At 38.2% G+C, this 12,400-nt stretch overlaps 1 protein-coding gene across 1 annotated transcript in view; it reads left to right on the top strand.

Moving 5' to 3' along the window:
- Positions 1-12,400, top strand: part of LOC149285180 (zinc finger E-box-binding homeobox 2-like) — an 83,459-nt gene that overhangs the window by 69,105 nt on the left and 1,954 nt on the right. Inside the window, exons 4-9 of the mRNA XM_089495724.1 lie at positions 3,962-4,033; positions 5,015-5,203; positions 5,923-6,137; positions 7,988-8,096; positions 8,458-10,430; positions 11,964-12,141. Of these exons, the coding sequence (XP_089351850.1) occupies positions 3,962-4,033; positions 5,015-5,203; positions 5,923-6,137; positions 7,988-8,096; positions 8,458-10,430; positions 11,964-12,141 (2,736 nt within the window). The remainder of the gene's footprint in view (positions 1-3,961; positions 4,034-5,014; positions 5,204-5,922; positions 6,138-7,987; positions 8,097-8,457; positions 10,431-11,963; positions 12,142-12,400) is intronic.

Here is a 12,400-nt window from a genome sequence, read left to right as displayed (position 1 = left end):
CTGTTCTAGGAGGCCAGGAGAGTTACTTTGCTTTTACCTGTCTGCTTCTAATGACTGGTAATGATTTATTGTTTTTTTATTGTACTGAAAGTGCTCTGATGTGGTGCCATGATGTCTAATGAAAAAAAAATAAAAAAATAAAAGATTGTCCTCCCACTCGCCCTCCCCCGAAATCAGGCCAGTGTTTATTCTGACCGAAAGATAACGCATTTTTCCTAACATTAAAAAAAGAACATTTTTTTTTTTTTTTTTGCTATTTATTGTCCGAAACGTAGAATATAGACAATCATTTGAATTCTAGCAGTATTATTTTATTCCTGGTGCCTGTCTGTCTGCTGCAGCACCTCCGCGCATAGCTTTTCTCTGAGATAAACGCTTTCGTTCTTTTCTCCCTTATGGTCTTCACTTTGTCTGCAGGATGCAGGTTTTGAACTGAAGAGTGCCGTGGAGTCCTTACTGTGCCTTTTTCCGGTTCTTGTACAATCAAAGTTTTGTGCGAGGAATTGTCCTTGAAATTCTTTTGGTCCCACAATGGGGTGGACACAGTGTGCTGAAATAAAGCATGACATCATGCTCGTTGGCTTAAATAAATCACCTGCATTTTGGCTTCTTTCTGCTTATTCAAGGATTCTTCAACCAGAGGAAGAAAGCTTTCTTTATTTTTACAAACCTTTATCCCCAAGGGCGACAGGAAAATGCAAACTTTTACTCTTGTTTTCAAAATAAATACACCGAGTCCCATTTAAAAAAAAAAAAAAAAAAAAAAAAAGATATTACGCATTTTCCCAGAAGTAAGGCTTAAAGTGGCATAGCTTATGGAGTTTATACCTAGGCATGGAAAAATCCCCCAAAACATGGTCATTTCTAACATTTCGTCTAATTTGCCAGTTTTGAGATACCTTTTAAAAAGAATATTCATGTCCATGCTTAAAAAAAGGTTATTTAAGGGGTGATGTTGTATATTTGAACCTGGCTGCATAAATCCATGGATGACTTGCCTCTGGGCGGTCGCATCTTTCCTTATTGAGAGGTGTCTTTACTTCTGCGTAGCTACAGTTTTAGAACCCAACTTTGGCATATCATTGCTTAAAACTAAAGTTAAATATCATGGAAAAAGTAGCTATTAAAGAAATGTTGGGGGGCTACTTTCCCTTAGTGTGAAAGGGACTGTCACTGTAAATGTAGGACAGTTAGCAGGTATGTCCTTGCCATAAATCCAAGTCTCCTGTAACTCTCTGTAAACATGTTTCTGTAGAACCTTTTGTTCATGGTGAACGCCGGTGACATATTTTAACATGTTTTCCCTGTAATAATAATAATACGGCTGAGATTGAACCCAATTAAACCATAGAATGGATCTAAGTTCTAAACAGAACCGTAGGCGAAAGCTTTAAGGTTATAGAGCTGCCCGCTCAGGACCCCGTGTCAGCGGGAGACCTCGCCGATTCTAACTTCTCTTTATCTCATCACGTGTGAAAACAATGAGGAAGGAAGTGTAGAAGAAATTTAGAAAATTACCAGTATTATGCAAAAAAAAAAAAAGTAAATTGCTTTCCTCTGAACGCCTGGTTCATATGAGCCCTCAGATGGCAATCTTGTGACTCTGAAGTACAAGAAATCACATGAGACGAACGAGGAAGAACCGCGTACAATCGCTATATTTATTCCCGGTGACAACCTTCTCGGAAATACCTTGATCTAATTACTTGCAGAGATTGATATAAATATCAGTAACGACTTTAACCATTCTTACAGGGCCAGGCATGTTACGAATCGCATGCCTGCTTCCATAAAACAAGGAGAATTTGCATTTTTTTGGAGCAGAAAATGGGTGGGTTAGTGGGATAGTGCGTTTTTTTTTTGTAAAGGTTTCATATAGTAAGAGGATAAATAATGAGGTGGAAAAATAAATATGCTTTAAATACAGCGCCGTACGCAGGAATGTAGTTTATCATTAAAGGAAAGTGAGTTTTATTTTATTTTGTTCTGTATCCTTTTTGTTGCCATTTTAGGAAGAAGTGATATTTTCGTAGGCACCACACTGAGATGATGCTTTACGGCGCTGCAAATGAAGTCCAGTTGATCTAATGAAGTCCTTTGCTCTATAAACTTTCATGAGTCAGATGGTCCTTCTGGATGATTAAGACTGAGCCATTCTATTGTATCCCAGTATGATAAGGAGTGTTTGTCTCAGATAACAGAGCGAGAACTCCAATACAAGAATACAAATGGCTGATATGAAAAGAAGAACGTTTTAAAACCACAGATTATTTTCAAAAACTTATTTTTTTTAAATTTTGGTGGGAGTTCCACTTGAAATCACCCATTTGTTAGCCAGACAGCGCTTTGCTGCCCCATATGCTATTATTCGGGTATGAGATAGCCGTGCAAACGCTTCCTCTCTGAACTGGCAGGCTCAATGTCGGACCTCCGCCACGCGGAGAGTCATAACGCGTTATTCGTAGAGATCTCAGTCTTTTGCATTTTTGAAACAGACCCAGCATATTGTCATTAAGATATGCATTGTTAACCCTCGAAAAATCAGAAGCAAAAATATTTGCAGCGGATGCCTTATAAGATAAAAATATTTTTACAGTTCCATCAACAATTCATCAGTTTTTTTTTTTTATTAATGCATGCTAGTCGCAAAGAAGAGCAGTAAGTCAATTGTCACTTTAAATTCATTTAGCACACGGCAATTAGAACCTGTTATTCTCAGACATGACAATAGCAGAAGGGAGTGGGTGATATATTTTTCATGCGTCTCCAGACACTCTTAAAGACACTTAAAGCTTGCACTGTTTTATGTACGTAGTTTTTTTTTTTTCTGCAATGGTTACTAAACTTTGCGTAATGGGGTGATCCTGGATTCCGCGCGCCCCTCCCCCCCTCTCCGTGATGTTACCCGGAACCCTTCTAAAAGGGTTAAATTATATTCCAAAAAAAAGATTTTTTTAAAAATGTCTTTTTTTTTGCTTTAAATGCCATCAACGGTATTTAACCATAACCAATAAACATAAAAAGAAATAATAATAATAAGTCAGTAATATTGTGATAAAAATACATTTTTTAATATAATTTTTTTATGGAATTTTGTCACGTCGTGATTACACACACATTTGATTTCGCCTAATACAATGTATACGCCGTGCTCTTTTGCGTGTAACTCGTCGGAATCATCTAAACGTAACATTTATTGGATTGCAGTCTATAAACCGCTAGAATGATCTGTCTTTTGTCCTGCTTAATTGCGGCGTGTAAAGCGCCCATTGTTTTCCCGTGACTCGGATAGGATATCATCATGTATATATATGCACATTTCTTTATAGGTGTCATTCTAACAGGAAATCTCATGCATTGTAGAAGTGCTATTGTTTTTCACATTACTTTAATAAGGTTTGCATATTGCAGCGGGATCATTATGAGGTGTCACTAAACGTGAGATCCCACGTGTAGAATAGACAAGTTGTGACACGCTTGATGCCGTCGCTTGACTGTGGGTCAAATTAACCTAACACCTTCTTCTAAACACTTAATAAAACTCATTTCTCCTAGAATGATATTCCGCACAGTATATAATTCCTTTTTTTCGGAAAATGCAATAACCATTAACGATCCAAGCGGAAAACCTGTATTATTTACACCGTCATCTTTTTTTCTGTATATTTCACTAAACCGTCCCCGTGCTATTTATAAATCCCTTCTAATCAAATATCAGATTTATTTAAGCTTTAGATACTGTGGTGGGCACAGGAATACGCTCGAATCAGAGATGGTAAAATCAGGAACAACCCCACGGACATTCTAAGGAATATGCAATGTATACGTTGATTTATAATGTTGGTTGCCTAACCCCTTCGCTGCCAGAGTTTTAGTTATGCTGTTTGTATCTACATTCATTCATTCATTCATTCTTACACTTTGTATAATGGATTTTCTTTTTGTCTTTTCTACTTTACAGATGAAATGAAGGATGACTTTGACACTATGGGGCCAGATGCCACTCATTTAACCACTATGAACAATGGTGCAGGTAGGATAACGTTTCATATACGTGTCAAATATGTATATATACATGAATATATATATTTATCTACGCAAACATATATGTCTTAGAGGTATATAAGCTGGATGTGGTATTGTATGACTAGAGTCACAGCTGAATTGGAGCCCAAGGTTGGCCTCGGCAAGCTGTGCATAGATTGAGCAGAAGACATGGGTTATATATTTTGCTGAGAGGGTGGTAGATAAGTTGAACAGTCTCCCAGCAGAAGTAGCAGAGGCTAATACAGTAAGGGAATTTAGGATAGGCATTTGGCTCCTGAATCTATGACGACACCAACGACTGATTAAGGTTTCAGTCTTTACTTGTAGGGAAAGAGATATCCTTTAAAAACTAAAAAATCAATGAAACAAGCATGATTTAATTGTTAACACACACACGGCTTGTGCTTATTATTTAAATAATGTGGAATATTAAGATGCTTTAGAATTCCTTGTAGGACTTCCGTAACCACAAGCAGTCAGACCACAGTCTGCTCGGGGCTCCTCTGCCGTGTTTTCATTACTCTTCAGTCGGATTGTTTGTTCAGTTAGCAATTACCCAATATTGTCACGTTAAGAGTCCACTTCTTAGCTGTTAAGAATTGGAGAAGGGTCAGAGGTTTTAGGTGAAGTTAACAGCTTCCTCCTTCACTCCAGGTCACTGGATGCCATTCGTAGAAGACAGCATTGTTAAACATAAGTTCTGTTTATTTACTTAAGGGCACCCAACTCGATAGCGAGTGAGTGAAGTTCAGCAAAGCGTCACATTTTTAGCCAAGTTAAGTATAGCAGCATCTGCCCTTCATGTGTTTCGATGGAGAAATTGATCCTCGATCGATCTGGCGTAGATTGTAAAGCTATTGCTACATCTTAACCATCATCGGTCTAGCCGTAAATAGCAAGTATCTTCTCGTCTTGTACGTCTCTCTTTATATACATGTTACACCTTTGTCTGCTTTCTTGCTTACAGTGAAGAGCGCGAATTGCACTACGGAATTTGAGGAGTACTTTGCCAAAAGAAAGATGGACGACAGCGACAACCATGGAGTTAGCATAGCGGAATATCTGCAGCGTAGCGACACGGCCATTATTTACCCAGAAGCCCCTGAAGAGCTCTGCCGCCTGGGCACACCAGAGGCAAACGGGCAAGAGGAGAACGGTAATTCTATGATTCATTTTTAGATACTATAAGGGCTCGTCGCAGCTGTTGCAATTATAAATGCACTATGCGCTTGGGTGTTTACCTTCAAATTTTCAAGAACAGCTGCAGGGGCATGGAATTTCATGAGCAGACTATTTAGTAAGCTTGTAAGTTCTCCGTGGAAGTTCCTTACATAGCTCCCTGTGTTCGCAGGATAAAGAATGGCTACACGCTACGATCCGAAGATAAATTAAACTCGAGTTAAGATAATTTCAAAAACACGTGCTTTCATTTTTAACGAAAATAAGAAAAAAAAAGAGCTCGTTTTCCAGAGCTTGTGGGCTTGATGGATGTTGGGTGGGAAACCAGACTTTTTTTACGGTTGAGAAAACAAAATGTATCAATGAAACAGGAGCCATGGTGAGATCATACGAGGATAATCTGATTGTAGCACATTTAGTAAACCATGCTCTTGAACCTCCTTGAGATGTTGTAAACACGGCTAGGGCAGGAGAAGACCTTGGTTAATTTTCTAATCATGTATGGAATGTTTCATGAAAGTTTGTCTTGGGTGTGTATGGGGACCGGATCGTGTTGAGGCCAAGCTGAGATAATGGTGGTAGCAGAGAAGATTTCAATGATTCCTGTCATACCATCCTGGGCACTTAGCCCATTAGTTGCCATCGAGTCGCTGACCTCTCGGTCTGTTCTCTCTTTCCTCCGTCTCCCGTCTGCAGAATTGCCACCTGGAACGCCAGATGCTTTTGCCCAGCTGCTGACCTGCCCTTATTGTGACCGGGGATACAAACGTTTGACATCGCTGAAGGAGCACATCAAGTATCGCCATGAAAAGAACGAGGAAAACTTCTCGTGCCCCCTTTGCAGCTACACATTTGCCTACCGCACCCAGCTTGAACGGCATATGGTGACGCACAAGCCGGGGAGAGATCAGGTGGGGGAGTTGACTTTAAGTGATTTCTTTCTGTAATAACCCCTTAGAGAAACTATATTGCTTTGATTGGCAATCATTATTAATTTTTCATGGCATTTTGAAGATGCTGATCTTTTAATGGTAATAGCCTTAATTGAGGTCTAAATGATTTTTTGATGGTCTCCTTTAATATGATTTAATAGTCTTATGTTCACGATCGAATGAGTGTGTTAATTTCTAATTTAGAAATGTTACTTGCACTTTAAGTTCACTTAAGTTTCACTTTTTTATGTTGCTTAAAAGGTGATCAGAAAGCGATCAATTTAATTAACGCGTTCATGAAATATTGCTGTCAATTTCGTTTTGGATTTTACTTTTTTAGCTTTTCTTTTCTTTTTTCTTTTTTTTTTGCTCATGTGAATAGAACCAGATATGCCGTACGTGACAGATACATTATTCTTTTCTTTTAAGAAATCGTTAGGCTTGTCCATAAAAGTCGAGATCCACTTAGTAATGTTAACCACCCCTCCATGCCACAAGCCTTTTTACTAATTCGAGCTTTTGATGACTTGAAATATTTCATATTCATCTAAAAAAAGATTTTTCCAAAATCCTATATAATATTTTTTACTGTTAATATTTTTGTATTAGTAGTTTCAGAATACATAAAGAAAACGTTCAACACCAAACAAATGACTCGGCATATAAATATTCATCATATCTAGTTAATTAGATTAATCACTAAAATAGAAGTTACATTATTAGCGTCTTTAACGAACTGACCACTGTGCCACCAAGCATACCTATTAAAATACTCAACCAAAGTGGTGCTTTATTTAGTAGAACACTGAGCCATCTAAGGCGATGTTTTAATCTAAAAATGATTTCACATTCAGTTTGTTACTAAATTTCCCAAACTGATCTATAAACGAAAAAAAAAAAAAAAAGAAGAAATTCTCGTCAGTTGGGTGGTGTTGGTGAATGGCAGCTTTGGTGTTGAATAGTCTCCTCATTTGCTCGTGGCATTTGCAATTAGTAAATTAAAATGATTGTATCATATTAACAGTGGCACAACTAAAGTTTATAGTGGTCCTCTGAGGGCGGTGGGGGGAGACAAAGCAGCTGTTGCTACTTGTTTATGCAACTCAGCAACATATGAGCGTTGGTCCCTCAATGGATCTCAACAGGGATGGGCTCTGGTTGATCTTTGAAGGTTGCTGCTGTTTGAACAAACCTCCCTGTGTCCTGTGTAACACCATCTGTCTCACTAGGAATGTGGGAAGATTCGGCATAACCAAGCAGTTGTCATACTGCTTGTGTACTGCCTTTTTTTATTTCGAAGGCGTTAGTGCCCTTCGTGCTCGGAGCTAACGGACATACCTTGGTCATCTACTCTTCATTGTTTCAACATTCTCTGTCAGAGCTGATACGTCTCTATAACGCTTTCAACGTGTTCTGCGGGAGACCGGCTACTCTTTTTTTTTTTTTTGTGCTTCTCACAGCGGTGGAAAATCTCTGTAATTTTTGCTTTTTTCCAGGTCTCTTACGCCGAAGTGACTTTATTTGAGCTGTTATTACATGTTTAAAGGAAAAACAAACGACAGTAACATTAAATTAAAAAAAAACAACAATGTATATGGTGGAATCATTGCTTAGCGGAAATATTTTATTATTTTTTTGTTACTCTGTTATTTAACGCCAGAAATTGTTATTTTCTTTTTTTACATAGATTTTTTTTTTTTAATAATATACATTTCTGGTATTAAATAAAAAAAAAATATCAGTAGCAAGACTGAACACATTACTCTTCTCTCATTGATAATAAATATGGTAAAATACAATATTTAATTGATTTTTTTTTCTTTATGTAGCACCAAATGTTGGCCCAAGGAGCCAGTAATCGCAAGTTCAAATGCACGGAGTGTGGCAAAGCCTTCAAATATAAGCATCATCTGAAGGAACACCTGCGAATTCACAGTGGTAAGTATTCGTGGCGCTGGCGTTCTTATTGGCATTCTGCTTAATTAGAAAGACGGGAGCGCCGCATTAGCCAGCGCTGCACTCGCCTTCCCCTGGCACACAAATAGTTAATAATTCTTTCAGCTGCGGTCTCTGACCAAATAGAGAGGGAGTGATTTATGTTTTAATGGAAACAGAGACATGAAAAAGGATAGCTCTCTTAGCTCAATGATCTTTTAGTTAAGTTTGTCTAGTTCTGTCTCTACCAAATCCATATTTGTCAAAATAAAGAGTTTTTTCGGTTGATTCCGAAGGCTGTATGCATTGAAAAGTGCTATTAAACCTTCTAATAGAAGTGTTTTGTTTTTTTCTTTTGTTTTAGGTGAAAAGCCATATGAATGTCCAAATTGCAAAAAACGATTCTCCCATTCCGGCTCCTACAGTTCGCATATTAGCAGCAAGAAATGCATTGGCCTAATATCTGTAAACGGCAGGATGAGGAATAACATGAAAACCGGTTCGTCCCCGAATTCTGTATCCTCCTCTCCCACCAACTCGGCCATAACGCAGCTGCGGCACAAGCTGGAAAACGGCAAACCACTTGGTATGTCTGAACAGTCAGGCTTACTGAAAATCAAAACGGAATCACTAGATTACAATGATTATAAACTCCTTATGGCTGCTTCGCATGGATTTAATGGGCCAAATCCATTCATGAATGGTGGTCTCGGAGCCACCAGCCCATTAGGAATACACTCTTCAGCTCAAAGTCCAATGCAGCACTTAGGAGTAGGCATGGAGGGATCGCTACTTGGGTACCCGCCCATCAACAGTAACTTGAGTGAAGTGCAGAAGGTTCTAGAAATTGTGGACAACACGGTTTCTAGGCAAAAAATGGAATGCAAGTCGGAAGAAATAACAAAACTGAAGGGCTATCATATGAAGGAAACAGGGCATCCAGAGGAACAAGGGGTGACTTCCCCTGGAATACCCCCAGGGGGTCTTCCGGTAGTAAGTCATAATGGTTCGACTAAAAGTATTATTGATTATACATTAGAGAAGGTTAATGAAGCCAAAGCTTGTTTGCAGAGTTTGACAACTGACTCAAGGAGACAGTTTAGCAGTATTAAGAAAGAAAAATTACGTACGTTGATAGATCTCGTAAGTGAAGACAAGATGTTAGACAGCCATAACGTGTCCACTCCATACTCTTGCCAGTTCTGTAAGGAAAGTTTTCCAGGTCCCATTCCTTTGCATCAACACGAGAGATACTTATGTAAGATGAATGAAGAAATCAAGGCTGTTCTCCAGCCCAACGAAAACATGATTCTCAACAAACAAGGAATGTTTGCTGAGAAACAAGCACTCTTATTGTCATCGGTACTTTCTGAGAAAGGAATGACTAGCCCCATCAACCTGTACAAGGACCACATGTCTGTACTTAAAGCGTATTATGCTATGAACATGGAGCCCAACTCTGATGAACTACTGAAAATTTCCATAGCTGTTGGCCTTCCTCAGGAATTTGTGAAGGAATGGTTCGAACAAAGGAAAGTCTACCAATATGCAACTTCCAGGTCACCATCTCTGGAAAGGACCAGTGCTGAGGTGGCCCTGGCTTCCACCATCAACACCCCCACTAAAGACTCTCTATCAGCCAGATCTCCGATAAAGCCTGTGGACTCTATAACCTCCCCATCTATAGCAGAACTCCATAACCGGGTATCTAATTGTGATACACCTCTCAGGCTATCAAAATCTAGTCATTTTGCTGGTTTGAAACCAGTCGATAAATTGGACCACTCCAGGAGCAATACTCCATCTCCTTTAAATCTTTCTTCCACGTCTTCTAAAAACTCCCATAGTAGCTCTTACACTCCAAACAGTTTCTCCTCTGAGGAACTCCAAGCTGAGCCTTTGGACTTATCTGTACCAAAACTTATGAAGGAATCCAAAAGTATTATTGCCACAAAGAACAAAATAAAACCCAATAATATTTCTGTCGACCACAACAGTGTTCCCTTACCATCCGAAAGTGTAGATGAGCCACTGAATTTAACTTACATTAAGAAGGAACTTTGTAATTCTAATAATATGGACAAAAGCACTAACCCACTATTTGGTCTCAACCATTTTACCGGCAAACCTCTGTATACACCGTTACCACCACAAAGCGCATTTCCGCCAGCCACTTTTATGCCTCCAGTGCAGACAGGTATTCCTGGATTACGACATTACCCAGGACTCGATCAGATGAGCTTCCTACCACACATGGCCTATACTTACCCGACTGGAGCAGCTACGTTTGCAGACATGCAACAGAGGCGGAAGTACCAGAGGAAACCAGGGTTTCAGGTAACTTCAAGCTGTGATCTAGCATTTTTATATAAATTTTAATCAGGGCGAGGAGCCCATGTTACGTTGTAGACCCAACCAGTCTTTGGTCTTTTTAACTCACGATCTATCTATCTGATCTATGTTCCCTGTGACATCTTGCTGGGTTCTTGACTTAATCTACAGGGATGCCACAGCAGTTTGATTTGAAAATGGAATTCTTCGCCCAAATTAAAACTCAACAAGCTTTACAGACCTCTTCACCCTATGATGATTCAATAAAAGTAGGGGTGCCAAAAGCAGTCCTTGAGGAGCCATAATCCTACCCCAATTTTAAGATTTCTATAATTAAGGGATTAGCTTTCACCACAAACTGCGCTAAATTATACCCTTAAATCCCGGTCATTCTTTTGCGCTCGGGTACTGGATGGCTTCGACTTTTTAGTTACCATTAAAAATATGACCATGTTGCTTTTTTTCCCCATTACTTAGCAATTTTAAAATAAATGTTAAATGGAGCTTGTGAAATTAATTAACCTGATGAGCTTGTTTCATTCTCATCACAGTTTTTCTCAGTATCATTTTTTCAAGTACGACGGCAACCTAATAGTTGTAGAAATGGTTCTCAAACAAATCATCGGTTCTCAAGGGTTAAAGATATTCTTCACTAAGTCACCTGTATTCAAGCTGGGATTTAACCCATGACATACAAGCGAGGAAAGCTCTAGTTGAGACGCTTTCATGCTATTACATCAGAGTAGAAATTCTGCTTTAAAGCTAACATTTAGAAGTTTAACCCTTTAAAACATAGTACTCATTTACTTTTTTAATAATATACAAACTTTGTAGAATGTCTCGGTCACATACAACAGTACAGATTTTCAGGGAAGTTTTATTTGATCTGTCCCTGTTACAGGAAAACCACGGTATGCTAATCAGTTCATCATTAATAATATCAGAAGTGGCTAGGAGTGTCAAGTCAGCTTCTTTAGAAAACAGATTTTAAAATAAAGTACAATCTGCCTTCTCGGGGAAGATATGCAAGCCTTCCTAATCTAGCTTATATTAATTAGAGAAAAAAATAGAACCGGCAAGCCGTGCGCACGTTGCGAATATACGTGACTGCGGACTCAAAGTTTTATTTCGTGACAAATTAAATATAAATAAACACGATCATTTAGTGATCCGCTTTCATTATTGTCTAATGCTGAAGGCATGTGACATAGAGAAAACATTGATAAAATATTCTCCATTTTAAATTAGATAAAACGCTTAGGGCTTTTGTCAGCAGACATAACCCTAAGTGCACCGCATAATAACGTCTTGTATCTGATGATAAAATTCAATTACACAATATTTTTTTTTTAGAAAATGAGGGAAAAAAATAGAAATAAAACCATTCCACCCAGCAGGGTTTATTATTTGATAAAAAAAAAATCCAAACAATGTATTTGTAATTTTATTACAACAATATATTTAATGACGGAATGGTGATTTTTATTTCTTTTTTTTTTTTAAGTACATCAAGGCTAATGCTGATTTGTTATATTGCAGGGTGAATTGCTTGACGGGACAGATTACATGTCAGGCCTGGATGATATGACCGATTCTGACTCCTGCCTGTCCCGAAAGAAGATTAAAAAGACAGAGAGTGGCATGTATGCATGTGATTTATGCGATAAGACATTCCAGAAAAGTAGTTCGCTTCTGAGACACAAATATGAACATACAGGTATGTCAAATTTTCACCTGTACCCTGTTAGCTTAAAAATGATTCTGATTCTTTTGCTATATTATATTTTTGTAAAAAAATAATAAATATATATATATATATATATATATATATATATATATATATATATATATATATATATATATATAGTACAGAGAATGGCATTTGCATTTATTTTACAATACTTAGGGAATTCGTTTCTGGGGAAGTAACTTCCCGTTGCAAGTCTCACTTCCTGTTGTATCTTACAGTAGACTGC

Source organism: Sceloporus occidentalis, unplaced genomic scaffold (genome assembly GCF_023333645.1).
Source record: "Sceloporus occidentalis isolate IW3139 unplaced genomic scaffold, rSceOcc1.0.p SCAF_83, whole genome shotgun sequence".
Classification (NCBI taxonomy): Eukaryota; Metazoa; Chordata; class Lepidosauria; order Squamata; family Phrynosomatidae; genus Sceloporus; species Sceloporus occidentalis.
This window is presented reverse-complemented; position numbering and strand designations above follow the sequence as displayed.